The 27,866-nt window shown below is 49.9% G+C and overlaps 1 protein-coding gene across 1 annotated transcript; it reads left to right on the top strand.

The window, feature by feature from the left end:
• The first annotated feature begins 537 nt into the window (after positions 1–537).
• TRAP1 (TNF receptor associated protein 1) lies at positions 538–26,984 on the top strand. Its single transcript, XM_052773013.1, has 18 exons — positions 538–658; positions 5,475–5,645; positions 7,094–7,176; positions 7,583–7,723; positions 15,435–15,506; positions 16,240–16,400; positions 17,633–17,742; positions 17,931–18,004; positions 20,458–20,613; positions 20,996–21,116; positions 21,244–21,313; positions 22,523–22,670; positions 23,195–23,380; positions 23,979–24,117; positions 24,621–24,706; positions 25,243–25,388; positions 25,779–25,851; positions 26,131–26,984. Exons 1-18 carry the CDS (start codon positions 580–582, stop codon positions 26,230–26,232), a joined length of 2,118 nt encoding a protein of 705 aa, XP_052628973.1. The 5' UTR covers positions 538–579; the 3' UTR covers positions 26,233–26,984.
• Positions 26,985–27,866: the final 882 nt, after the last annotated feature.

The following is a 27,866-nucleotide window of genomic DNA, read 5'->3' as shown; positions in this document are numbered from 1 at the left end:
AGACGCAGAAGGAGAGTCCCAAAAGCCCGCAGCAGAAAGACCCTCTGGCAGGGGCTAGGATCCGCTTCGCCGACCCGAACGTGGGGCAACCCGAGCGGAGCCGACCAAGGAGGGCCTCGGCGTGAAGAGCTGCGAGCGGGCGCCGAGGGCGATGGTTCTCCCGGAGGAGCTGGGGCAAACCGTCCCCTCCCGCAGCGCGGCAGCCGACGAGCTGGCACCAAACGGCGGCTGCGACCGGTCACGTCGGCAGCAAGGGCAAGGTGGGCAGGGGAGAGGGGATCTCGCGGGTGGGGAGAGGCGCGGGGGTGCTGCGCGGTGCCGCGGCCCACGCCGTGAGGACGGGGCGCTGTGGGCGCAGCCAGGCCCTGCTGGGAGGCCCGGAGCCGGGGCAGCGGGCGGCCCGGGGGCCGTGCGGGCCGCCCGGGCCGGAGGAGCCCCGCGGGTTGGGGGGAGCGCGACGTGCGTGCGTACGCGTCACACGGCGGCCGCGGGAGGGGGAGGCCCGCGCGCCCGCGTCCCGTGACGCCATCGCCAGGCGCCGGCGGCAGAGCGGCGCGGCGTGAGGCGGGTGCGCGCGGCATGGCGGCGGCGGCGGCGCGGCGGGGGCGGTGCCTGGCGGCTCTGCTGCGCCCCGGGGCCGGGCCGCGGGCCGCCGCAGGTGAGCTGGGGCCGCTCCGCCGCGCCGTCACCCCGCCGTTACCGGGCGGCTGCGAGCCCGCGCGCGGAGCCCTGGCGGGGCCCGGCGGGCGGCGTGGGCCCGGGGCGGGGCGGCGTGGGGGGGGGGGCGGCGGGGCCGAGGGGGCGGCCGGTCTGCCGGTCTCGGCCCCGGCCCCGTGGGCGTCTGTCGCGTCCTTCGGGGCGCCGGGGACACCCGCCCGGGGCCCGTGTGTGCACAAGCAGCGCGACCTCGCTCTCGGCCCGTTCCGGCCGGTTCTTCGGAGGCGAGAGGTGGGCGATGAGCTGCCGGGCCGTCTGCCTGTCAGCCCGGGGAGCCGCTCTCCGGGTGAACAGCAGCCGCAAACGGCCAGCCCCCTTGCTGGGAGGCGAGTTCATATAGGCTTATATAGGGTATAGCGCGTGCGCCAGGTCATCTGCTGGCTAACGCAGGGCCTGTAGCACGTCAGGTCACACAGCGTGCCCGGGTTCATCTCGTGGCTCGCATAGGGTGCGCAGCATGTCCACGCTCATCTCTCGGCTCATATAGGGTATATAGCATGTCCACGTTCATCTCTCAGCTCATATAGGGTGCGCAGCATGTCCACGTTCATCTCTTGGCTCATACAGGGTGCGTAGGGTGTTCGGCTCAGCAGGGTGCTGGGACAGGAGCAGAAGGCGGCAGTGTTTCTGTTCCCTGGCCATTTCAGTACTAGGTAACCTGACAGGTGAGCCTGAACGGTTTGCGTTTCCCAGAGGTGCGCTCAAGATTTCACCCTAAGATAGCTGACGAGATTGAGGGCTAAGAAAATCCGAACCCTCGGGACTCGATTACGGGATCTACTGTCTTATCGAGGCCACAGTGCGCAGGTCCGGAAACGTGCTTGTGAGGTGTCATTAAGCGAGGCATGGTGAGAAGCCTCCTGCATGTGTTCTGTGAGCAGCCTGTGCTGTGCTCAGTATTTCCTTATCTGTTGTCTGGCTCCTAATCGACAGATTTGTAGGTTGTCAGTGCAGTCTGTGGTTTCCCTGTGGGTTATGAAGAGAAAATGTGACAGAGGAAATCGTGTGACAAATAGGGTCGCTATCAGGGTCAGATTGTTAGATTTATTGTGCCGTTGAGTGCCACTTTGGTGTTTCTGGGCAATTCAGTTCTTCCACCACGGAAATCCCCAGTGGCTTGTTAGCATCCGTGTCTGAGAAAGAAGCCATGTGCCTCCGTTGGGGGAGCAGAGCCAGAATTCTATTCCTTAACCTGTCATTCAGGTCATTCGGGGAAAAAATAGCAAGTAGAAGCTGTGTGGGGTGGAAATAAAGAGGGAGGAGCAGGAGGTGGTGTCCTTTCACTTGGATGCAGGCGCAGATCCCTGGCTGCGGGGACAGCCGTTCCTTCCCTTTGGCCATGCAAAGTTGGCCACGTTTTCTTTTGGCTCTCGCAATGCTGAAGGCTGAAGCTGGTGCAGAGTTTTTCGGGAGATGTGTTGGTATGAGCAGATCAGTCTGGGACTCTCTTCTCCCTAGATTCGTACGGGATCTGGTGCCCAGCTAGAGAGCCCTTTCTTCTAATGAGATCTGAGCTGGAAATGTCTTATTACTAGCGCACTTCTCTGCAAGAGCATCCTTAGGCTTGCAACTACACAGCAATCAAGCTATTATGGTAATTTCTGCTGACCCAAATTCTCCTCTTTGTTTTGAGCTGCGTACTGCTTTGTGCTCGATTTCCCACCCTAAATTTCTAACTGACATTCGGCTTGGCTCACTGCAGTCCTTTTCCCAGAAGAGGCTGTGTTTTGAGGGGGGGTTGGTTGGGTTCGGGAATCACTGAGACATCCTGGTGCCTGGATTGAAAGGAGCCCCTGAGACCGAGGGTCATTCTCTTTTCTGTGGCGTGTTCCCCGTGTGCAAGGCCACTCTGATCACACATACAGGATCACTTAGGATTCACAGAGAACTGGAAGCTGGAGAGTAATCTGGGTATCTGCCATCTTTTATCATGCAGGTGGGGCAGTGATGCAAATAGGAAGGTATGTGGAGTGTGATAAATAAAGCTCAGCATTTGATTAACTCGATATAAAAAGACCCGATTTGCCCCAGCACATCGCAGCACTCAACTGGGGCAGGAGCCATTCCTCCTTTGTCTCTTGGTCTTAGGAATTTGTTTCTCAGGCTCATTCTGAGTGTCACTTAACCTGTTAACTCAGCAGATACTTTCTCAATAGCTTTCGTGTGCCAATAATTGTGGTTTTATATGCAGAATTGCCGGGAGCCTTTCCCCTGCTGGCCGGGCAAGGGCTCTGCAAGAGACAAATGCTCTGAAGATGCTGCAGCTTGCGTTTAATGAGCCTTGTCTCTACCTGGCACAGGACGGGCTGTTAATTAAGGGTGATAAGACCAAACATTACCCGAATCCAAAAGTAACTTCTGAATTGGTGGGTGGTGATTTATTATTGTGCTTTAGAGGTTGGGAGACAAAAAATGTGAATACATCAAAAAAATTATAAATAGCTGTAGTTTCTAGAGTCAGCTACTGTTTATGGGCTGGGGGGGTGACCTGTTTGTTGGCTCTGGGGCCTTGCTGCCTGGAGATCTGATGATAGAAGTGGCCTTAAGGTTAGCACGGAGCTGCTGCTGATCTGCTTCTCTTTTGGATCCTGGGGTCAGGGAGGGAGCAAAATTCCCACTTTTATTTCTGCTGTTTGGGAAATGTGTGTATGTGTGCCTACGTACAAGTGCAGATTTTTCAGAGTATCCTACACCATCTCGCATAAAATGAGTATAAAACATGTAAACCCTATATAAATGCATTAATAAAAATATGTAAACCCTGGGCTGATTCAGGCTCTTCCTCTCTGAAGCTCGATGGGCTGGACAGCCACACAGTGAGTTCTCTGCTGCTTTCAACTTCAGTCACCTGGGCCGTTTTCCTTGTTGCTTTCTCAGATGAGCCCAACAAAGGCTCGTGAAATGAAAGATAAAGAACTTGTCCTGTGATAATGCGGCAGAACTGTTTGTGCTGCAGATCGCAGTTATGTGTGTAGGAGGTGTTCAGATGTATTAAGAACTATTTGTGGGCTCTTTTCTTTAAGGGCAGAATGACTGGGGAGTAATTCAAGCTTCTGTCTGGAGAAGTGGATCTTGATTCAGAGCTTTCTGTGAGGAGGAGGAAGAATGAGGACTCACAGCCTCCTCGATCAGCTCTTGGGGATGAGGTGCAGGAGCTAGAAGCACTGTTAAAGCTCAGGGGTTTGTGTTCACCTGATCTGGAGTGAGCAAGAGGATGGTGAGCCTGATGGTCTGGAGCAGCAAGACCTGTTCTCCATGACCATGCTGGCAGTAGTACCTGCTAAGGTGGGCAGGAGTTTTGCAGAGCACTTGTGAAGGTAGCCTGAGACCTCCCAAGATAAGCTGGAGGACGACGAGGGATATTGGTGAAAGGGCTGGGACACCGAGTTCACTGAAGGGCTATGACAAGGTGGAGGAAGGTTCAGGAGGGAGCTAGGCTCTCCCAGCGGGTCACCTGGACTGGAGGGCTGTGGATGGCCAAAGAAGCTGTTTCCAGAGAGGTCACGGGTGCACTGCAGGGACTGTCACTGTGCCCGTGGTTCTCAGTTCAGTCTTTGGGTGTTTTTGTACCCATTCGTCTGACGAAAGGACACCTCGAAAATGTGCTTCTTGCAGGCCTAGGGTGTAGGGTTTGCCTCCTTTTCATGCTTGACAAAACAGCCTGCAAGCACAGAGTGAGCCGTAAGAAAAGCCTGGGCTTGTCACTGCTTCCAGCCACTTTAGCTGCTTGTCCAGATTCTCCCCACTCTGCCCAGGCCATCCTGGTCGCTCCTCTGCCTCCCAAAACAGCCTCATCCATTTATGTTCATTGTAGGGTTGGGGAAGGCCAAGTCACCGCCTGCCCCCAGCGCAGCTGCACGCTCAGATCCATACCCTCTGGGCTCTTAACTCTGGCACAGGCCTTTCTCGCTACAATTCAGAAATCATGCCAAGTAACTGGCTTTGGGCAGAGCTCTGTAGTGCTGTAAATGGTCTTTTTGTGGCCAGGTTTGGCTTTGTTTCATCACCCAACAGAGAGAAGACTGTTCGGTTCACCTGGGCACAATGGAAGGAGGAGAACGGAGAATCCCAGTCCTTTTAAGGGGGCTCGTGCTGTTTCCTCACTCATCTCTCATTTTCCCCGCTGCCAAATATTTATTGCTGTAAAGTAACTGCTCAGCTGGCTGATAGGGGCCAAACGGGGCTGGCTGGAGTTGTTCTTAGATATGGGAGTGAGCTTGTTGTAAAGGAGCCGGTTGCTTTCAGTGGGATGAAAGTGAGCGGGAGGAAATAGATGTTGGTGCCTGGAGGCCTGCCTGATGGTAAATGTTAGTACAGCATCCAGGGAAGCTGCGTGTGCAGCGGAGGCATCTCCTGGAGGTGCAGGCTGCCTCGCTTGCACTGGGGTTTTATGTCTTCACTGGCAGTAATGTGGGAGTTGAAGTGTTCCCTGTTGTCTTCAGCTTGGCCAGGTAACAACAACGGAAGTTGCAGACTGCCTATTCCTCACCAGTTAATTTGTTGTGAAAGCTTCTAACTGTCACCTTCTGGCTAGAATTTTAATTCAGAAGAGACAGTCCAAAGTAGCAGCTTGCCTTTCTTATGCAGTGAAGGCAGTGCTGGAGGGAAATGGTGGGTGTTCGATTAGGAGGGAATTTCAGTCTTGCTTGAACAGTGTAACTCCCCACGGGATTGCTTAAGTGGGACCTTTAAAGGGTGCTCCTGTTGCTGCTGATACTTGTGATTTATACTGAAATATCTTCACTTGTGTCTTCTAGCAAAAGGAGCAGCAGCATGTCTCCAAAGACAAATACTCCATCACTGGAGCCTCAGGTACAACATTCCTGCCACCAGCATTTCTGCTGTCCGGACGTACAGCACACAGACAGTGGAGAACAAGGAAGAAGAGCCCCTGCACACCATCATCAGCAACACAGAGAATGTGAAAGGTGGGCGCAAACACAGATGTCTTGTAGGAGCACTCTCGGGGTGCAGGCAGACCTGGGACAAGGTCTGGGTGCAGCTGTGCCCTGACTACGAGGGTGAGCCCTCTGCAGTAGTGTTTCTGCCTCTGGAGGAGGTGCAGGTAGTGGTCATCACATCCTAGCTGGCAGACTACAGTTTGAATCTGTATTGCACTGTCACCTCCCCAAACTGGAACATGCAAATCAGAATGGCCTTTACTGAGGAATGAGGCCATGAAGACTGTGAGAAGTTGCATCTGTGAGCTTAGCCAGGCAACTGATGGTCATGCATATATATATGTAGGGGCTCCACAGGCTCTAGAATTTGCCTAAAAAGAGATTTTTTTGTCCCAGAAGCAAGCTGTGCCTGCCCAGGTCATTGGTGTGGATCATGGAGGTCTAATGAGAATGCTGGTGTCAACCTTTTAGTTAGAATGAATTGCTTTGCACATCTTCAGGGAGAAGTGCTTTAAAGCAAGGTCACGTGAGTTATTCAAGCACAGAAATAGCATCTTAACTCCATGGTACCGTGGTTTTCCTGGCAGGTACTTTTGAGACCTCCAGGCTGTGAAGACCCCAGTGGGGTTGATGGACTGCTCCTGCTGCTGCCCACACCCCAGCTTCACCCCGTCACTAGGGAACGTAGGTCCTTGCCAGCAAGGCATGGCAGAGGTTATGTGTGACCCGTGACTTCCCCCATGTTGCTTCAGGGTTCTCTAATGCCTCTAGCAGGAGAAATGCTGTTTTTAAAAGGCCAAGGATGGTCTTTCAGCTGCGATGTTTTGTCGTGTTATTCTTTCTGAGGAAAATTCTCTTTCTGGGCACAGCTACCTACCTGCATAGGTGGCTGTACGTATGTACTCCCTTGCCTGCTCCACAGAGACATATGAGAATCTGCCTTTTTCTGCTTAAGGCTCCAAGTATTGTTTGGGCATGAGAAATGCTACCTGGCTGTAGAAGCTCTTGGAGCAGCGCATGTGCCGATGGTTCCCTTGAAAATCGAGTCAAGGAAGAGTGTGGAAGGCAGGCTATAAACCACAGGAGGCACTTCAGAGAGCAGTTGGGGATCGCATGGAGCCACACATAAGGAGCAAGGGGAATCGCCTTTCACTTCTCATTTATTGATTGCTCTGCAGTCCAGACATGGTGACCAATGTGCCCGTATTGCAGGCTTTGACTGCCTTGAGGTTTGCGTGCCAGGAGTTGAGGTGCAGAGGCCAAGTGTCTGCTTGGCAAAGCATCCTGCCTCATAGGGGTGTGTAAACACCACCTTTGTTGCCATCTTGTTGGAGGTCACAGCTACCTGTGTCCCATCCTGCTTCAGGCTTTTGCTCCTGGGAAGCTGAAGCACGTGGTAAGACTGCAATTTTGCCTTCCTTCCCAAGAGGACCCCGGTGAAGTGCCTTAAAGGTGTGTTTGTGATTTTATTCTAGGTGCAGCCTCTAAACACGAGTTTCAGGCTGAAACGAAGAAACTGCTGGACATTGTTGCCCGTTCCTTGTACTCGGAAAAGGAGGTAAGGTACCCACTAATTGCTGGTAGATTTTCTGTTGGCAAAGCCCTGTCTATGTCAAGGGGTACATCCAAAATGGTTGAGCTGGGAGAATACCTGCTCAGTTTCCCAGCATGTCCTGTGCTGTTCACGTCATGCTTTCTTGAATGACGTTTTCTTAAGACACCTTGAAAATGTGTTTTCAAAACAATTTGTAGGTATGGCCAGGTGACTCTGTGAGCCTCAGAGCCTCTGCACTTTAGTATTGAGTTCAGACAAACTGTTCTCCTGGCAGATAATGGGGAAATGCAGTTCTTTTTCTAGCGAGCTAGGAATTAGTTTGTGAGTAGGCAATGAGTTCCCAGGTCTCTGGGAGTCCCGTGCAGTGGACAAGGCCAGGCTGCAGTGTAAGGTTGTGTCTCGTCCCCAGGTATTTATCCGGGAGCTGATCTCCAATGGCAGTGATGCGCTGGAGAAACTGCGTCATCGGCTGATGGCAGAAGGGAAGGCCTTGCCAGAGATGGAGATCCATCTGCAGACAGACAGTGGAAAGGGAACCATCACTATCCAGGTACCTCCCTTTGGTAACAGGAGAGTGTTATTCCCTGCTCCTCTCATCACTAGCCTTTGTCCCATGAAGGATCAGTGGAAGCTGAGTGGCAGCACAGTCCCGTGGATTCCCAAGCCTGCCTGAAGAAGTGTTCTGTCCTCGGCTGGACTCTGGTTCATGAGGCTGTAACCTCAGGATTTGATGAGAAACCACCAATTTATCTGCTTCACACTCATCCCCATAGGAAAATTTGCTGCTCCTTCCTTCCCTGTTAGGAACTACCAGCAGCTTTTCTCGCAGTACCTTGTCTGGTGCACTTCCCAGGTTGTGTGTGCGTTTCTCACTGGTGGAAAAGTTGGGAGTCTGGTTTCATCCTGACCTTGGAGGAGGATTTCCCTCACCACCTTAAGTCTGAGGTGTTACATGGTAGCTTGCAGACCTTCCCTCTCACCTCAGTCGCTGGGCGATGCCGGGCTGGTGAGAAGAGCCTCCCATTGCTGATTGTCTCTCTCTCCTCCTGCTCCAGGACAGGCCAAGTCCAGCTGATGCTGAGGCTCTGCCCTAACGTACAGGTGGGACAGGTGGGAGTAGCATAGCACTTATGTGTCCTCCTTTCTGCAGCATTGGTTTTGATTGTTCCCTACTGGTGACAAAATGCTTGGCAGGAGCGGGGCAATCAGTGTAAGCATGCTCTCCTGTGGGCCTTGGTGCGGTGAGGGAAGGGGGAGCTGGTCCTTCTTTCTGTACTTCGATTGCTCTTGTTTGTGTCTGTTGTCCAGGGTGGAAGGCTGAGGCTCAGTTTTGGTGTTTTCTTGGCAAGGCTCTTAATGCGAAGAAGGCAAATCAGTATCTTTCCTTGTGGACCAGTGTCAGCCATGGGAGTGTAGGGGAGGACTGTTCTCAGGAGAGGGTGAATGAGGCAGACAGCAGTGTGTGAGTGAAGGCTGACCATAGCAGGTCCAGGGGAGACATGGCACAGACAAAGCACACAATCTGATATTTTTCACGTGGGACAAAAGCGCTGGCTGTTAGAGGCTGCTCAGTTTTTTTTATACTTCTGTTTCTCTGCAGAGCAAGCAGCTGTGGTTGCCATGGGGAAGCTAGTGATCGTCAGTGGGCAACACAGTCATCAACCCAAAGATTCTCAAACCGTAATGCAGAGGCTTTGCTATTCCTATCACACCTGACTATTGCATTTTTCTGACTGCTGTGTAAACCGATTCCTTAATGAGCTCTCGCTTAGCCCCAAGCAGGGTGTCATTCCTGTCTTGCTCTCATCTTTCCCTTTTGCGATCATAGGGGACACGTAGCCTCTGAACCCATCAAGACATTCTTATAACTCATGCCCTCTAACTGTGGAAGCTGTCCCCTTCTTCGGCAGTTTGGTCAAGAGACCTGTTTGCTCACCTTGCAGATAGGGTGCATTTGACTTCATACCAAATTAGACATGTTAGGGATTTGTCTTTTTATAACCCCCTACCTGGCTGCCTGTGCATCTCTAATGCGACTAAATGAGTCTTAACTAGGAAGCTTTTAACTGCAGCAATACTGCACTCTGAGAAGGGAGAGAGAACAGCGCTACTCCAATCTCTTTTAATAGGTTTGCCTTCTCAATAGTGCCTAAAGCTTCTTACCGCCAGCGAAGGGTTTATTTATAACCTCTTGAAGAAACATACTGCATATAATGATTACTTTGAACAAGCCTCATTCAGAACATTTCCCTACCTTTCAGGAATGCAAAGGTGCAAAAAAACTTGCCTGCAATGATTGATGCAGAGATGAACCTGTCCCTTAGTCACTCTTTTGTTTTCTGTACTCACTAGGACCCACCAAAACCAAAGCAGCAGGTCCCTCATGTGTGATCTGTAGCAATGGTCACCCCAGTTTTTTCTAGAAAGGTCCCGTTGTCTCAGTCTGATTCCTAGGTCCTTGTCCTCAGATCTTCATGCTGCTCTTGGCCCCAGGATCTGCTAGATCTCTCCCCTCATCCTCCAAGCCCTGTAACATCTCTCTGTGTCTCACCAGTTGAGAAAAGGCAGGTCTGTAACGTATGACAGCCTCTGTTACAGGCATGCTCCAGTGAAGGACTACATTAATCTCTGTTAAGTGACTGCAGTTCTGCTTACTTCTCTGCCAGGGCTGAATTTCATTTGTAAGCATAGCAAGACTCAGAATTTTAATATGATGTCCTCATTCAGGGATATCCTACCTAAGCATTTCCAAGTGTTGTATCTGCTAAGAGGGAAATGTTCACTGTCTAGTCCACTGAATTGCACCACATCAGTTCCTTCACCAACATCTTGTTGTTTTAGCAAATTCCATGGGTTTCTCCACCCCTTTGAAAACTGTCTCATTCTGTTTCTAGGACAGCTCCATCTGGTAGCAGCCATAGCCTGCAAGGTCAGATCTCTTAAGAAAATCCCCTTGAAAATGTTATGGGTGTGTTTTCAATGAGAACAGATCTGCAGAGCTCTGCAGTTCCGCATGCTAAGGCTTTACAGACATGTTTTTCTGGATCCTTTGAGGTAGGAACAGAGAACCCCTTCCACACCCCAAAGCCCTGTGACCACAGAGCTCTCCTTCAACATCTGCACAAGGCTGCCCGTGGCCGGCTGGTGACAGGCGCTTGGCTGCGGTGTAGTCGGTGTTGCTGCTACACAGCTCTGCCATACTGCTGTGTGTGGTGGTAACCCTGTGTTTGTGTGGGCTCGGAGGCTGGAGCCATGCTCGTTGCTGGTGCTTGATTTAGGGCTAGGACAGTGCTAGCAGTTTAGAGGAAATTGTTTGAAATGTTTACAGAGCTAATAGCTGCTGCTGGGTGAGGGAGTGTGACCACTGTTTTAACATGGGTAAGCAGCATAATTGCTGCCAGAGCTTGGGCTGCTCAATTCTCTTTGCTGGGCTTTCTTCTCATTGTTGGAGTAATCCAAAATCAGTGTCTGTGAAGCCACAAAATAACAAGTTTGCTGTGTTTGGGAGGAGTTAAAATGACTGCAAACACCACTCTTCCCTGCAACAGCCCCCTGTATCACTGAGCAGATCTCTCCTGGCTTATGAGTCTGCAACAAGGACTGGGCTGTCCTGAGGCTCTAATAAAGAACTGAGACGTTTGGGCTTTAGCAGTTCAATGCAGGTGCACCCACATGTCCAACAAAGCTTGGTGCAGGTGGGGAGCTGGTCCCCCTCCATGTTGGGTCGTGTCCCAGCAGCCACCGTGTGCTACCAGGCTGCAGCAGAGAGAGGGTTACGTCCCTAGCTGTGCGCAGCATTGCAGCATCTGTCTGCCACTTGGGCTTGAGGAAGCAGGGGAGCAGGAGATGGACAATATGCAGGTAGAGATGGAGGGGTAAAGCTGGCTGTACTTGGACAAGCCTTAGGTGGAATTAAGCTTACAGAAATGTGCCACTGATTGCAGGGGTGGGTTAGAGCTTCCAGTTGTTGCATCATCTTTAACAAATAAGCTAGGGAACCAGAAATACAAACACATCTCAAATAATCTGCGGCCTAGGGAAGGAAGTGCAGAATCTTTTCTTTTCTTCCTCTTCATGCCAGAATAAGAGCATGTTAGATTTCAAAGTGGATAAGAGGAAGTACTTTTCTGAACGCTGGGCATTTAGACCTGGATGGTTGGAGGCTGAGCCTGTAGCAATGCTCAGCATTGTTGAAAATAATGTTAACACAAGGTATTGGAAAGGAAAGGAAACCTCAGGCTCTGTGCTTTGGACAGCTTCCACATACTAGGCCAAGATTACCTTGTATCTGTGCGCATCAGTTTTATTGTGCCTTTTATCCGTTTGTGGCTGCTACAGATGCCGTATTGGTTCTAAACCAGAATGCTGCTCCAGTGTGGCTGCTGTCCTGGTCTTGTGAATTTTAAGTCTCTTTAAGCAAGGTATTTAAAGAACAGGGGGGACACTTGCTAATCGGACATTTTGGGATTTTATTACCTCATCAGTTGGTGAAAGCAGCATGTCCTTATTTTATTACGTAGTCAGTGTTCTTCTGATGCCCTGTTGAGATTTTGCACTGAAATAAGTGTTTCAAGTGTTCGTTTCGCAACAAAGCGAAATGAAAGGCACAGTAGCTCAGATACGTACCTCTAACTGCAAGCTTTCTTTCACATGCAGCCATGGCAAAGGCAGCAGTTCATGGTTAGTTAATGGATTGTTTGGTGTAACGAGGCTCTGCGATATCTTAAATTGGATTCAGGTAATGAGCAAAGATGTTACATTACCTAGGTTCTTGTTTACCAGCTAAACTAAGCAGTTTGTTGATTTAAACTGGATTTGTTGCTGTAATTATGTGCAGTTTGTTTCTGCTTTACCAAAAAGTATGATATGAATACAAGAGCTGTGGGCTGACTGATTTGATGAGACAGATAGTGGGGACGAAGGGGTTCATTTACCCCTCTGTCAAGGAAGTCGGAGGTCCTCAGGGCTGCGGAGCAAATGCAGAGGGTTTCATGGTGGGAGCCCTGAGGTACTACATGCTTGGCAGTTATCCATCCATCATTACACAGAACAGTGTCTGCAAATGTCCAGCACCCATGCCACAAAGGTTAGAACAAAGTGTCCCGTGCAGTTCAACAGCAGGCCTTGTATCTGGGAGGTCTCCACACACAAAAAGGTGCTAAAAGCAATGTTCACCTGCTGTCTTTTCAGGGTAAATGTTACTTAATTTAGAAGTGTAGTACAAGTGTGGTCATAGAGCTCTTCATAGTCCCTCAGAAGATGGGATGAAGGTCTGTAGCCTGTTGTATTGTCTTGCAGAGCGACAGGGCTTGTAGAGGGGATGGTTCAGGGGGAGGCTGTTTGCACCCTAAGAAGTCCCAGAAGGGAAATTCAGCCAGGTGAGGAGGTGGTTGTTCTGCTGAGTAACAGAAGGGCTTTTGTAATTAACCTTCAGCTAATGAAGTGTCAGCGCACTGAACTTTGTTTCATGGTATACAGTGGTTGGTTTCTCCAAGCTGTGGAGAAGCATTTAGCACTTTAAACTCCAAACATAGCCCTCACATCTTGTAATTTGTGAAGCCCCATGTACAATTTGCTTCGTGCTTTACGAATAACTGCTGTGGCTGTTTTCAGCCTGATAAAACTTTTCTTGCAGACTGAAGGGAGGGCTTGAAACTGTCTGCAGAGGAAGAAAAGTTGTGATGTTGGTGGAGCAACGGCAGTCCTTGCAGTTATGCTGGCCAATAGCGGGTAGAAAGTCTTTGCAGGGGCTTTTGTGATGACACGGTCGTTCCTGGTGAAGACGCCTAGAGGCCGAGCAGCAGCCTGCGCAGCGCAGAACGATGTGAGAAGGGCAGTGGAAGTCCCGCCAGCTCCTTCCTTGGATTTCATGGAGCTAGTGCTGCCAGTGCTTGCGTCTGTCCGAGGCGGGCTGTTCGTGGGCAGGTTCATTTGCTTCCCACCGCTGAAGAGGGCCTGCTCTGCAGAAGCTGAGCTCCCCGGTCTCTCCGCCACCACCACTTTATTCCCCGTTCCCCGGAGCAGCACCATCTGGTGAAGGGAGCCGAGAAGCGCAGTGCGAAGGCCAGCCGCAGGAAACGCATACGCAGCAAGAGCGGTTTGAATCTTGATGGCGTTTTCATCTTATCCGCCCAGGTGTTTTCCTGCAGTAGGAAATGTCGGCTTTGCCAGGATCTTCGGCCGGCCACCTAAAAAGACGCTTTCCGCTTTCCCTATTAGTGGCTCGTCGCTGTTGGGGGAGCAGACCGTTTTCAGCTGTGTTCTTTGTTCGTTGCTATTCACCCTCATCAAACTAGTCTCCAGGAATTGTCATTAAGCATTTTGCAATAAGTTTGGCAGGGCATTCGGAATTCAATAGCTAAATAAATTCGCGGGGTAGGGATATTTTTTTTTAACATACTGGAATTTGGGAATGACATGCTGTGCTATAAATAGGAGTGGATCAGAGGAGTTAAGAGTTCTGTTCAGGGTCTGGCATGAACAAAACCTGAACCAGATGCTGAAAACTTTTCTTTCTGGCTTTTTCTTCCCTGGGGGAAGGGACCATGTCAGATTCCTGAGATTTTGCCATACCCTGTTTGTTTTTCCTGGCTTTTCATCTCCCACTGTTGAGATCTTACTGGGCATCATCCTTCTTCTCAGCCAAGTCTACTGACTGGCCTTACCGTATTTAATCAAGGGAAAGGTGTTGCTGTGCCAAGACTTGTGCGGATGCAGAAAAACGTCTTACCCACATGGCACCTCACTCAGTAACCTCACAAGTTGACCACAGTTTGATCCTTCAGTGGAGTTCAACACTATATTAAAAAAATATGTACTAACATTAACTTACTTTGCTAGTAAATAAGCCCAGTAAATGCCCCACATGGGTGGTAGAGGCATGCTGGGCCAGAACTCACTCTAGCATCTCACCTCCAAGCCATCTAGCAGCAGCCAGTTCCGCTCCAGCTCGTTTTGCTGATTCCTGCATGCCGAATCCCACCCCTACATTAACAACACTGGGAGTGTGTCAGCCCACTTCTGGATGTGCAGGCTTCTGTCAGCTGTGATAACTGTGCTCACAGGTACTTGAGTGGAGATGAACTCCTCACATGAATGAGAATCACCTTTCACTTGGCTAATTCTTGTGCTGCTGCTGCCTTACGGAGTGGCTCAGAGAACCTGTAAGAGCAGCTTCTCAGGCTGTTTGTGTCAGGTAGAGAAGCTGCTGGGATTTGGGAGGGGGAATGGCACTTGGTTTTCAGAAGTGGCATCCTGGAGAGCGTTAGCCTGCCCTTTGCTTCTGTGGAAGATGTGTGTGGAGCAAGACTGAAAATACATTGGACTACAAAGTGGAAAAGATTTTTGTTGGGGTCCTGTGTGAGAGGGTGGCCATTTCTAGCTGGGGTTTGCTGTTACCCATATTGCCTTTGGGTCGTGCAAATGTATTGTGGCAACAAATGAAGTTGCAGCCTAGTCTGAGGCTTGCTGCAGCCTTTTCTGGATGGTGCTGCTGCTGCAGGGTCTGCTACCTGAGAGGCATGCAGTAGCAGCAGGGAGATGTTTATCTGCATGCAGCAGTGCAAATCTGGATTAAACTGGGGACGACAACAAGCCGTGTGCCTTCAACAGAGCACTGGACACTTGAGCATACTCAAGTCTTGTGGAGCATAATGTGAGGGGGAGAGGAGGAAGAAAAAGGCAGAGTAGGTGGAGATCAGTGAATGTGGTGCTTGTAGACAAGGTTCTGCATTACCTGAGAGTTAAGGGATTCACTGCTCTGCCACTGATTCCTGGTGTGAGGGCATCGGTTCCCCATCTGCAGATTGGAAATAAGCTGCTTCTCACTGCTCCTTAGCTCCCCTTTGGACCTGTTCAGGAATGGAAACTGTCTCTGTACGTGCATGGCACTTGGCACAGTGAGGCCATGACTGGGTTGAGATCTCTTTCCAGTGCTGTCATCCTGTGCATTTTTAGAGGGGTGTAGAAACCAGCCTGTCTTGGCATGGTTTTGTCTTCTCCCAAGAAATGGCTTGAGTCTCTGAGCTTTCTGGTGGTTTATAGCCACAAGGCAGCTGTGGCTGCCCCTTGGAGCTGTGTGCCTTTTGAGTCCACTGTCCTGACCATGTGCAGGTGGAGTCACAGCTGGAAGTCTGCTGTTGCATTTACTGTTCAGCTGGCTGGGAGAGAGTGGCAGTCAGAGGTAGAAGTTGCTCGGGTGCTGTTTGCTAAAGCAATGCTTCTCTACTGATATTTCAGCTACAATTGCTGTTTCTTTTCAGGACACAGGTATTGGGATGACCCAGGAGGAGCTGGTTTCTAACCTTGGTACCATTGCTCGATCAGGCTCAAAGGTAACTTGGGATGAGGCACCCCCCTTAGAAAAGTCTTCTCCAGTTACAGCCACTTTTGTTCTCCCAGTAATTTCTCATTCCGTTTTGTCCCTTGACCCCCAGTGCAGCTGTGAAATTACACCCCTCTTGGAAGGTGAAACCTGCCTGTGGAGTCTTCTAGCTCTTAATGGTCTCTGCTGTGTGCTGTGGGAGACCTGTGGTGCCCAAGCAGTGCTAATGGGCCCTGTGTGTAATGCTGCTGCACCTGGCTGCCTTCGCTCCCAAATGCCTTCCTCCCCAAGCCATCATTATCGAGGGGCACATGCTCACTCGACATTCACCCTCTGTCCAGGAGGGCAGCAGCTGTGTCCTCATGCTGGCAAGTTGTTATAATGTACCTGATGTACCTGGTTTGTTTGTTTTTTCATCTCTGGAGTTACCATTTTAAGGTTTCGTGCTCCTGATTGACTGAGCCCTCGCTTGTTTTCCTTTACTGCTAGTGGCAGTGAGTGTTGCCCTAAGCAATGCTCCCTTTTTGCAGAGGTACAGTCCCTGTGGGAGAAACCCTTTTCCTTGGGCACCGTCCTCAGAGCACCAATGCAGAAGTGTAGGATGAGGGTGCTGGACTGCCAGGCTGCAGTACCTGGCGTAAGGCTGCACCAGTGCATGAGGAGCCCAGCTGGAGGATGGATTGCGGCCTCCCAGTGGTACCTGAAGTCACTGTGTGCTGTTTTATGTCTCTCTGTTTCTCCAGGCTTTTCTAGATGCTCTGCAGAGCCAAGCTGAAGCCAGTAGTAAAATCATCGGCCAGTTTGGAGTGGGTTTCTACTCAGCCTTCATGGTGGCTGATAAAGTGGAGGTGTTCTCACAGTCTGCACAGCCAGGGAGCCCAGGCTACCACTGGTCTTCAGATGGGTAAGGCTGCAGAATGGGATGGGGCAGGGGGGCTGTGTCCAGACCAGGCATGGACTGAAAGCTGTGCAAAGCAAGACAGGGCTTGTGTCATGTTTTATGACCAGGCTTACTGGTTTAGATCCTGCTCAGATTATATATGGCAACAAAGTGTGGCCAAATGTGCCAGGGTAAAAACCAGAGGGACAGACTTGCTTTGCAGAGCAGGCGTGTTGTGGACAAAGAGAGTACCTGCCTCTCCTGTTCCTTTCCTGCTGGCAGGCAATCATCTTCACAGTGCCCCAGGCTGGAGAGATAAATTTAATCTCTTCGGTGTAGTCTTCCCCTGGGTTTTTGCTCGAGAGCACCCACAGGAGGCAGCGGTCATGCAGTGCTGTGGCTCTGTAGGCACATGTCTTCTGTGGGTCGGATCTGTGTGCTCATCCTTTGCTTTTTGCTTGAAGTTGCAAACATCTGCGATGGCAAAGCTGTAGACTGCTGGACCATGTTGAAATTGTAGCTCCTGGCGGTGAAAAGCTCTGCATCCCCATAAAATCTCCTACAAATAAAGCATTTACCAAGTTATTTAAATTCTTGAAAAAAACATCTTGTAACTGAGACATCAGACTGTCTTGGGCTGCAGTCAGGCTGCTGTATACTGCAATTTGTACTGCTGTACACTTTGAAGGCTTGCTTGTCTGTCATCACCGCTGCTGTCTCTCCCCTGGGTCAGTGCTCTCACCAGTGTTTGATCCCCATATGGCATTCACTTAGCAATAGGGTAGGAATGGTCATCCAGAACAGGCTGTCTTCAGCAGAGCACAGCTGTTTTTCATTGTAACCGGTTACAGCGTACTCCAGTGGAGGTATGAATGAAGGCCCACAAACAAGTCAGAGTTGTCAAGGGAGAAGGCAGGAGCCTGGGTGTTGCAGTCACTGTACAAAATGTAGGAGAGGAGTTAGACTAGGCTCACACAACCTGAAGTTGGTTTGAAGTTTCTTTCCTTTTCAGTAGAGACTGCTATTGTCTTTGCAGAGCAGTGTGTCCTGGGTCTGGAGTCTCTGTAGGGAAGATAGCCACATGTTTTGGAGGGGCTTCTCAGAGGCACAGAGATCATTCAGGCATTCAGGATTTTTTGCCTTTTCCTCTTGGTGCTGAAGTGTTGTGTGTGCTCTTAGTTTAATAAAATGTTTTTATGTCCCATCATGGATGTGTCTGAGGCACAAGCTGACACAGGGTCTGTTTCTAATCCTAGTTCAGGAATGTTTGAGATTGCAGAAGCATCTGGTGTCAGAACTGGGACTAAGATTATTATACATCTCAAAGAAGACTGCAAGGAGTTTGCAAATGAAGACCGAGTCAAGGGTGAGTGGAGGAGGGAAATGCTGCTACCTGCTGAGGGGCTGTATGATGTCTGTCGGGGGCCCGTGAGTGAGAGGTGAATTTACAGTGTTTTTCCTCTCTTGCAACACCTTTCACCTGCTGGTACTGAGGAAATTCTTACTGTGTTGTTTTCACAAATGTGACTCTTCTATGTCTTCTTTCCATTCCAGAGGTGGTGACAAAATACAGCAACTTCATCAGCTTCCCACTGTACCTCAATGGGAGAAGAATTAACACATTACAGGTGAGCAGGAGGGCCAGAGGCAGGTCACTTACGGAGGTGAACCATTGTAATCCTCCACTGGAGACAGGAAACAGCATAAAGCTGCCACTGTCCCTGGAAATCAGGGGAGGATTGTCCAGGATATCACAGACCCTGTAGCAATCAGTTAATGAGAACAAAAGGAGACGATCCAGCAGAAGTCATGCCTGGAACTGCTTGTTTGCTTTTGTTGGACAGAATTCTTGCAGATTAGCAAAGCAGTTTTTATTTACAGTTATCTTCTAGATCTTCCCTTAATCAGAATTACTCTCTCAATGCTTTTTAATACTTTAACTGTTTAAGCCAGGTGACATGTTAGTAATGTAGGGATTGCTCCAATCACTGGTGTGCTGACACCTCTTGCTGCAGTTCTTTCTGTCCTTCAGCATGGAATAGCCAGTGCCGGTGAATGGTTCGTTTTCTTAGTGGCTCAGCTCACAGCCTGATTTTCTTCACAGCTCCTAGCTGAGCACTGCTTCATGTTGGCATTTTCTGACCACTTAAAATTATATTGCAGACAGGTCCGTTTTAGTCAGAATTTCTTGGCCCGATTGCAGGAATCACCTAGGTGAAATTAATTATCTTCAGAACAGAAATCTATGAATCATTTTTCTCCAGCATCTCCTTTTCTGGTTGTTTAAAGCTTTCTCACATAAGAGAGCAGGTAGAGAGCGTGTGTTTGTGGTTTTTTTGTTTGCTGGAATGTGGCACTGTATGGACAGACTTTCAAGACTGTACTTAAATATTTTATGATGCTAATATATCTAAGGTTCTGTAATTGGTGTTATTAGTCACTGATATTTATTTGGATTCCTGCATGATAGTTTCTGTTCTGAAGGCTTTCTAGCTGTTTCCCTTAAATTACAAAACCAGAAATAGATTTAGACAGCTATTTGTTCTTTCTACCTGACAATCAATAGAACAGACTCCCTAGAGAAGAGTAGTACTACAGCAAGGGGTGAAATGCCCTTAATAGAGTCATGTACTTTTATCTTCTTATCAGAAAGTCTGTTTTCCCTTGGGATACAGCAACAGCTTTATTCTCATTATGCTCCCATTTCAGGCCTTTTCTTTATCCAGGATCTTGTTTTTGCATTTTTCTGCACATCAACCTCAATTCACTGTAAACAGAGCCATAGTTAGTTCCCTGGTGTGGATTTTCCCAGATAAGCTCTTGAATGCTTGCCGTGTAGCTGACAATGTGGAGTTAGAGGCTTTTCCGGTCTAACTGATAACTGTAGCTACAAGTAAGCCTCTGGGAAAGCAGCACTTTACCTAACAACAGCTGCTAGAAAGCACCTTAGTACCCAGTTGAGTCCGTAATCCTACCTGTGATCCTGCAAACCCTCCAGGACACTTGCGTGTGCTGGAAATGTTATGAAGCCACTTGTGGAAAAAGGCTTTGAGGCAGAAAGTCTTAAGGAGTGTGGCAGCATGGCAAGGGCTGCCAGAGCCCTGAATCCCTTGGACTCTGGTGGGTGGAGGGTAGGCTGGATCTTTGTATTGCCCCCAGTAATCGCTCCTGTTACTCATTAGGGCTTGACTGGCTAAGAGTGGCAGTGAGTGTAGTGGGCTTCACCCAGCTGGAAACATGAGATTCTTAATTAAGTCCCAATGCTTGTTAAATGGGCAGAACCTCCTGCGTCTTTGCTAGATGCTGGTCTTTTGCTGAGGTACTGAAAACTTAAATGTGATGTGAGCATGAGCTGAATGTTCCAGAAAGCGTTGGGGGCTTTAGAGCAGCAGCAGGTGGAAAGCAGGGCCACAGGAAAGGACCTGGTCTGGAGGTCATGATTCAATTCACGTCTTGATGTGTGAAACGGTACTGCTGGACCACTTTCTGACCCTGCGGCAGGGACAGCCCAGTGGTTCACAAAGCATCTCCCAAACTGCTCCAAAACAAATCAGCAGAAAAACAGGCAATCCGAAAGTTGCTTCACAAGCACTCAGCTGACCTTATGGTGGGATAGTGACCTCCGTCAGGGAGGCAGGCCAGTTGCAACAGACCCATTTAAACTTTCACTTTTCTTTTGCTTGCCTTGAGATACTTGACCAGTACTGCCAGTCAGCTGAGCTGTAGTAACTGTCCAGGATGCTCTTGGCCAGTAGCAAGTGTGAGGCAATGGAGGTTAGCCAAATCCCTTTTGTTTTGGGCTAAACAAAGCTGCCTTATATATGTTGCAGGGCAAGCGTACCTGTATGAGAGGTGACCCGAGATCAGCTGAGGCGCAGTAATTTGTTAGTCTGTGGTAATGTGCCTGAACCATAATACATCCCACTGCCCTCGGGCTGTGCAGAGGAGTGTGGCTGTTTGAAAGATTGTATTTGCTTGCTCCAGCATCCTGGAGGGAAAGTGTAACTGAAAGAAGAGCCCTGTGCTGTGAGGCCGCAGGTCTTGAGAGCTGATGGGAACTCGTCTCCCTGCTCCTTCATAGGCACTCTGGATGCTGGACCCCAAGGACATCGGCGAGTGGCAGCACGAGGAGTTCTACCGCTTCATAGCGCAGGCTTATGACAAGCCCCGCTACGTCCTGCACTACAAGACCGATGCTCCCCTCAACATTCGCAGCATCTTCTATGTGCCTGAGCAAGTATGTGCCTTTCTGTCCAGGGAACAGTGGGACATCTGCCCACTTGCTCTGAAGAGGAGAGAATAGGAGAGTTCCATAGGGAAAGGAGGCAGCTAAGGCTGCAGAATGGCAAGGAGGAATATCCAGTGTGGTATCTCTGCAGTAGGCTGGGTGCTACAGGATAGCTGTGGGGATACTGAGCCACGACAGGAGCGGGGAGATGGTTCGGGTAGATCCCTAGGGAAGACAGCCAAGATTTCAGCTCTCGTTAGGTTCAGCACTAGTAGGGAAGACCACAGTGTGACCTGGTCAGCTGGTGCAGCCACAGAGATACTGCAGCATAGTGTGCAGCTGGGCACCCTGCACGGTGCTGGTGTTACCCTTCTGTCTCTTGTTCCTGCAGAAACCATCCATGTTTGACATCAGCAGGGAACTGGGCTCCAGCGTTGCCCTGTATAGCCGCAAAATTCTCATCCAAACCAAAGCTGCAGACATCCTGCCTAAATGGCTGCGTTTTCTTAGAGGTGTGTGCTGGGACCAGGAATAGCGGGCTGTGGACCATGGCTTCCTCAGGGGGGAAGGCAAGATGCTGCCTTCCTGAGCCTGGCACTCATGTTTGCCTCGCTGTTCAAGGGTTGCTCTGTGTTCCAGGTGTTGTGGACAGTGAGGATATACCCCTGAACCTCAGCAGGGAGCTGCTGCAGGAGAGTGCCCTTATCAGGTAAGCAAGAGGTAGATCCTGTGGACTACTGAGGCTCTTCCAGCTTCTTGCTGGTTGAAGAGGGGACATTGTTGAGATAGTTAGAGGGGCTTGGAGGGACCTGGCATGTAAGCTGCAGCACTTTCATATGTGAGAATTTCTGTAGTCTGTAAAGTGAGTTGTTTCTCAGCCGTGCTGGTCACATCTTGACATGTGGGAGCAGCATCCTGTGTCATACAGTCTGCTGCCGCCTGCATGGGCCACATCCCCCTCATGTCCAAGGCTGCCTTTTGGTATCTCTGGTCCACAGCAGTAACAGTGCATTTGCTATTTAAAGTGTCTGGTCTGCACCACCAAGTGGTTTGGAAAACAAAACCAAACAGTGTCAGCTGTCAATATTAGGAAGCTGGGCCATACTTTAGTGTCACCGTTATTTATGTGTAAATCTTCAAACAGCACCTTGCACCTCTTGTTTCCAGACTTCCTTCAAAGCTTTGCTATGCTCACACACACATTTGTCAAAAACTGACAGCCAGCCAGCAGGGTTTTCATTTGGTGCTGAGGCCCAGTGAAGCTGGCTGCTGGCAGGCCAGTCTCCTCAAAGAACCCCTTAGACCTGGCTTTGGTTTTTCCTTCCTTTTTGTCCTTCAAGTCCCCTCTCAAACATCTGCCATTGTTGGAACTTGAAGGAAGTATAAGAGTAGGCTCTTACTCCTTAGTATTGGCCCTGTTATCTTGTTAGGTTTGATGGCTAACTTTGTATTCTACAGCTGGTGAAATGCCTCTACCTTCACTATAGTCACCAAATTAACCCTGTCACTTCACAGTGGATTTTCAGGCCTTCAGAAAGCGTTCCTCCAAGTGTAACCCTTTCATAGCCACTTTCTTTCCATGTTTAAGGGTAGCTGTGGGAGTGAGGAAGATGCCCTGTGTACAGTTGGTTATGTACTGCAGCATCACCAAGTCACGAGTTACTGAAGATTTGAGCTTCAGCAGTACATTTATACCACAGCTCTAGCTATCTCTCCAGCTCAAGAGCTGCTCTTGACTGAGATACAAAGAACAGATGTAGACCCATGAGGGAAATGAGACAGTGGACCCAGGGTTTCTCCTTTTGTCCTCATGTTTGCAAATGCATCACTAAAACACTGCACAGGGAAAGAGATGTTCATCTGAAATCTCTTGTCTTGGTCCAGCAGCTATCTTTAAAAAGGCTTGTTTCTGCTGCAGGAAGCTCCGAGGTGTTTTGCAGAAGAGGTTGATCAAGTTCTTCATTGACCAGAGCAAGAAGGACCCTGAGAAATATGCCAAATTCTTTGAGGACTATGGGGTATTCATGAGAGAGGGGATTGTCACGATAGCAGAGCAGGATGTCAAGGTACCAGGAGTCCTGAAGCACTGCAGCTGATGGGAAAGATTAGTGGCTTCTACTGTGACCTGGGATGAGGGGGGACTGCTACTTCTCTGTGAATCATACACACCTGTAATTTGTGTTCCTGGGTCTAACAAAACCTACAGATTCTCTAGTGCCGAAACTCACTTTTTTCTGACTGGGTGCTGCTTCCCACTTAATTTGAGACACTGCAGAGTCTCTGTACCCACACTGTGTTGTCAGCCCTCCCTGATGCAATATGAACTACAACAGGCAATAAACTAGGCCTTTCTCCTACTGTTGTCCTCTGCCTGGATTCCCATTTCCAGGAGAGCTTGACCTACATCCTGTCTAGGTCACTTTTCTGCCTCCTTAATATCTGGAGCAGGAAAGGAGGGACTCAGAATCCCCTGAGCCTTTTTGCAGGGCTGCAAACAGGCCTGCATGCTACAAAGAATTCTTGGGGCTGGGAGTGGTCAGATAGAGCTATAGTCGCCTTGCCTCAGCTCACAGGAGCACATTTCTTCCAGGAGGACATAGCAAAGTTGCTACGTTATGAATCATCTGCCCTGCCCGCAGGCCAGCTGACCAGCCTGACTGACTATGCCTCCCGCATGAAGGCAGGGAGCAGAAACATCTACTACCTGTGTGCACCCAACCGGCACCTGGCCGAGCACTCCCCATACTTTGAGGCCATGAAGAAAAAGGACATGGAGGTGGGTGAGCAGTGTGCCATGGCCAGGGGAACACCCTGAGCTACTACATCAGTGGTCAGGGCTCACCTGGATCTCAGAGCTGAGCAGGGCAGTGAGGCCTGTGATAGACCCCCACCACTGCGGTGTCGTTGCCCAGGCTCCCTCTGTCTCCACTCAGACTGGCTACTGCGGCGTGGGGCCAGGAAGGACCCGTCACACACTCTGTGCAGGCGGGTTAGTACTTGTGCAGACATCTAGTTCTGACATCTGTTTAATACCTTTGCTGAGCCCCAGAGCAGGAGCCTAGGAGCTGCTGTGCAGGGCTGGTAATGGCATCATAGGTGTCCTCTGAAGGCAGGTGGCCCTTCCAGGACTGGAGTCAGTGCTGGTTCTCACTTTCCATGGGACAGCAGGACTTGTTCAGCTGCAGATCTGCCACCCATGGTGACAAGCCCTCCAAGGGTTTGCTTTCATTTGGGGCCCTGAGCGATAGTCACCATGGGGCTGAACCTGTTAGTTTCCCTTGTGATGTTCTTGCTCTTTGGTGCGGAGTTGCTTTGGGAAGGAGGAGATGCTGTTACATCCCGAACTATGTGTTATTGTCCCTTTTCTGGCACAGGTCCTGTTCTGCTATGAGCAATTTGATGAGCTGACACTCTTGCACCTTCGGGAGTTTGACAAGAAGAAGCTGATCTCGGTGGAGACAGATATTGTTGTTGATCACTATAAGGAAGAGAAGTTTGAGGAGAGCCACCCAGGTATTGTGAGGTTCCCCTGGCCCTTCCTGCTGCATGCAGTCCTGCCGCCCTGTGCCAGCCAGTGAGGGTACACCTCCTCCAGCGCTCTTGCAGCTCCTGAGCGTGTGAGCAAGAGCACTCCTTTCCATCCCACCATTCTCATGCTCTGAGGCAACTTGCAGTTCTTGCAGATCCCTTTTATCCCACGTGATCAAAGTTTAAGCAGTTTGCCGATTTAAACAGATGGAATGTCACATGTGGAGTTTCCATGATTTGAGTTTTAACAACACGCATACGTCTGGTGCCCTGACAGAGGCAGGCAGGTGCTGGCAGTGCATGAGCCTGCCCTCTCTGGGTATGGCACAGTCTGGGATGAGGGCACATACGTAGGTGTGTGCTGAGTGGTGCTGCCTTCCCATTTCCACAAGAGAACAGATAAATGGAAGTATGAAGTGGACTGAGCTCGGGAGTAAATCTCACTGTCCATTGGCACATGCTGAGATGTGCCCTCTTTCCCCTGCCAGCTGCAGAACGTCTGACAGAGAAAGAGGCTGAGGATCTGATGGCCTGGATGAGAAATGCCTTAGGCTCTCGAGTCACTGGTGTTAAGGTAGGTATTCTGTGTCTGAGTAACTGAGTACAGGAGATCCATGGAGGTAATAATCTAGGGAAAAAAAGATGGTGGTTGATTGGGGATCTGCTGCCACAGATTTTTCTTTGGACCCTGAGAGAAATCATTCTTCATGCCTCCTTTCTGTAAATGGTATGAATGCTGGCATTTGTCATTTGGATGGTCAGCGTGGCAGCCGAAGAACCACATCTTAATGAGTAATGAGCAAAGCCCATTTTACTAATTCATGCTCAGGTTACTAAAAGAACAGGCTGGTGACTGTCTTGCCTGTGGACTGCAAAGGCTTATTGGCAAGGAGTGCTTTGGGTCCAGCTGCGAGCTACTGCCTGTGGACCAGTGGGGCCATTTGAGTCCCCAGCTTCCCGGCTGGTTTAGGCAGCTCCTGTGGGGCGGGGATGAATCGTGTGGGGGCTTGGTGTGGATCTGTGCTGAGGAGACTCCAAGTCCTTGAACCTCCCCCACCTCTAACCCATGTACATTTTCTATCTCGGCACCAATTGCTGGTTTTGCCACAGGTGACTACACGTCTGGACACCCACCCTGCCATGATCACTGTGCTCGAGATGGGGGCTGCCCGCCACTTTCTTCGCATGCAGCAGCTAGCCAAGACCCAAGAGGAGCGTGCCCAGCTCCTGCAGCCCACCCTGGAGATCAACACAGGGTAAGGGGAAACAATACCAGTGCTGGGCCTGGGGCACTGCAGTCTTTCTGGGGTGGAAGCAGAGAGGAGGCAATGTAAGGCTCCCAATTAGCAGAGCCCTCCCCATAAAGTGCAGTGTGTGCTACAGTGCCTTAATCTGTGAGGCTGCATGGCACGGTTGACATGAGCCACCCACACACACTATGTCCAGCCCTCTGAGGACCATGGGCATTATAGGGACAAGATGGGAGGGAAGAGAGAAGCCCCCAGAACAGTAGCAAGGAACTTGGAGCTATTCTGGCCTTTAGGTAGAACCTTTTTCTGTCCCACCTTGGCTTAGTTGCTCATTCTGGAAGTAAATTTCTCATTGTGTCCAAAAATACCAGGTCTCAGTGTTCATCTCTCTTACAGGCATGCTCTGATTAAGAAGCTTAACGAGCTGAAGGACAGTCAGCCTGATCTGGCCCAGCTGTTGCTTGATCAGGTGAGAGCCAGGCCTTCTCCAGAGGCAGCACCATCCTCCCCAGAGCCAGCTTGCAGACCACGTGTGGCAGGGAACAGCGTGAAGCCCTTCTAGTGGGCAAGAATCACATCCTTCTGTGGTCCCTGCTCTGGGTATTTCTGGCACCTGTGGTCCATGTGTTTTCCTACCAGATGACCTAGAAGACATGCTTGGTCTCAGCATGCAGGTCCTGGATAGTGACAATCACTTCCTCCCCAGCTCTCATCCATCTCACTCTCGCTGCTTTCTTCTCTTTTTCAGATTTATGAGAATGCCATGATAGCAGCAGGACTGAGTGAGGATCCCAGACCAATGGTGAGCCGGCTCAATGAACTCCTCACCAGAATCCTGGAGAGGAACTGAGCCCCAGAAGACTGAAGGATGAACTCTGTGCTGGCGTCTCTTTCCTCAAGTGCAGTCACTGTGTCAGCTATTGCAGCATCTGCTTGCAGGCACTGTGCAGCGAGGGGTTCAATGTGGCAGAGGGCCAGGGAGAATGCAGGGGACTTCCAACCCTCACTGCACACGGAGGAGCCAGTTGTAATTATTAGATCGTATGTCGTCAACGTGTTCAAAGTATGATGTTCTTAGTGGGAGCAAAATCCAGAGGTTGCTGCTAAAACAATATGCCCAAATTTCTGACACAAGCCTGAAGAGCCTCAATTCATACTGTTTCTAGAAATGGCCTTTCCTCAAACTGATGTTGCCAGCAAGATTCCCAGTTAGGTCTGTGAATACACCCCCCATCCACTGAATCCCTGTGTACCATTGTGCTCCGAACAAGTACTGACAGAATTAATTAATTTGTTAAGAAACCTCCACCTCTGACCAGGCAGGAGGAGTTTGCCGGCATGGAGATAGATTGCTGCCATTAGCAGACACAAGATCCTGTTGGTGGAACATATCAGTACAGTCCCATGGCAGAAAAGATCCCCGAGCTGCTGGATAATTGAGTTCATCCTGGTCTTGCTGTGGAGAAAGGGAAGTAACTGGGAAACAGCTTTCCAGCGTGTGGCTTTCTGGAGAGTCTCCAGGGTTTTTCCCTTTTCTGTGGGATAAACTGCATGTCTAGCTGATCTGTATTTATGATAAATAAACTCCTCTTCTTTTCCAGACCCCTCCACTCTTCTCTATTCCCCTTGCTTTGTTGGTCTTTGTGTCCTCCAGCTGGTGATTTGTTGGTTCTTCTCTCTTCAGATGCTGCTTGGTTCTTCAGGGCTTCGAGCACTGGACAGTGGTGGGAAGAGAGGGCTGTGAAAAAAACAGTAGGTAGTAGCAGAGAGTGTGGAGGGAAGACAGGAGAATCTGTAGCTGTGAACCCTGTTAGCCTTGTCTTAGAAAACGGAGTTTAGCCCTTTGAATCCTTTCTAAGGAGCAATGGCCATTCAACAGAAGAGGCCTTTGTTACAGAAAATGCCACACTAGATTTCCCTTTGTGCGTCTGGTTTACACCATGCAAACTGGTTTACAAGAATTCTTTCTCCTGCTCAGTGGGGGCTCCAAGGCAGCTGTGATATTTGTTTAGCTTATCTTTAAATTGCCAGATTAAGATTCTGGAACTGGATTTGGTTAACTGGATGCTCTGCTGGACAGGACAACCTCGACAGGACAACCTCCAGCTCTTTAAGCTAAAGGAAGACTGGCTGTGCAAAGAGGAATGCAAAGGGTCTGCTGCATAGGGTACCATTTTAGACGTTTTATTAACATCACCTAAAATTTCATTTTTATTCAGATGCAGAACAACTAATATGTGACAGTTCAGAGGGTGTTGAGAAGAACAAGGAGCCACCTTCTACATCCTACACACCTTCTGATATGTTGTATCAGAAATAGTGTGGCCAGCAGGAGCAGGGAGGTGATCATCCCCCTGTACTCAGCACTAGTGAGGCCGCAGTTTTGGGCCGTGTTCAGTTTTGGGCCCCTCACTACAAGAAAGATACTGAGGAGCTGGAGTGCGTCCAAAGAAGGGCAACAAAGCTGGTGAAGGGTCCAGAGCA

This window comes from Harpia harpyja, chromosome 21, assembly GCF_026419915.1.
Source record: "Harpia harpyja isolate bHarHar1 chromosome 21, bHarHar1 primary haplotype, whole genome shotgun sequence".
NCBI lineage: Eukaryota > Metazoa > Chordata > Aves > Accipitriformes > Accipitridae > Harpia > Harpia harpyja.
The sequence above is the reverse complement of the archived record's forward strand: the minus strand, read 5'-3'. Positions and strand labels throughout refer to the sequence as shown.

What these genes read in the sequence shown, in the direction of transcription:
- TRAP1 (XM_052773013.1), top strand. Translation starts at nt 580, where the DNA reads ATGGCGGCGGCGGCGGCGCGGCGGGGGCGGTGCCTGGCGGCTCTGCTG. An exon ending in CGGGCCGCGGGCCGCCGCAG is followed by an intron (nt 659 to 5,474) that starts GTGAGCTGGGGC and finishes TGTGTCTTCTAG; the next exon opens with CAAAAGGAGCAGCAGCATGT. An exon ending in GAAGAATTAACACATTACAG is followed by an intron (nt 18,005 to 20,457) that starts GTGAGCAGGAGG and finishes GCTCCTTCATAG; the next exon opens with GCACTCTGGATGCTGGACCC.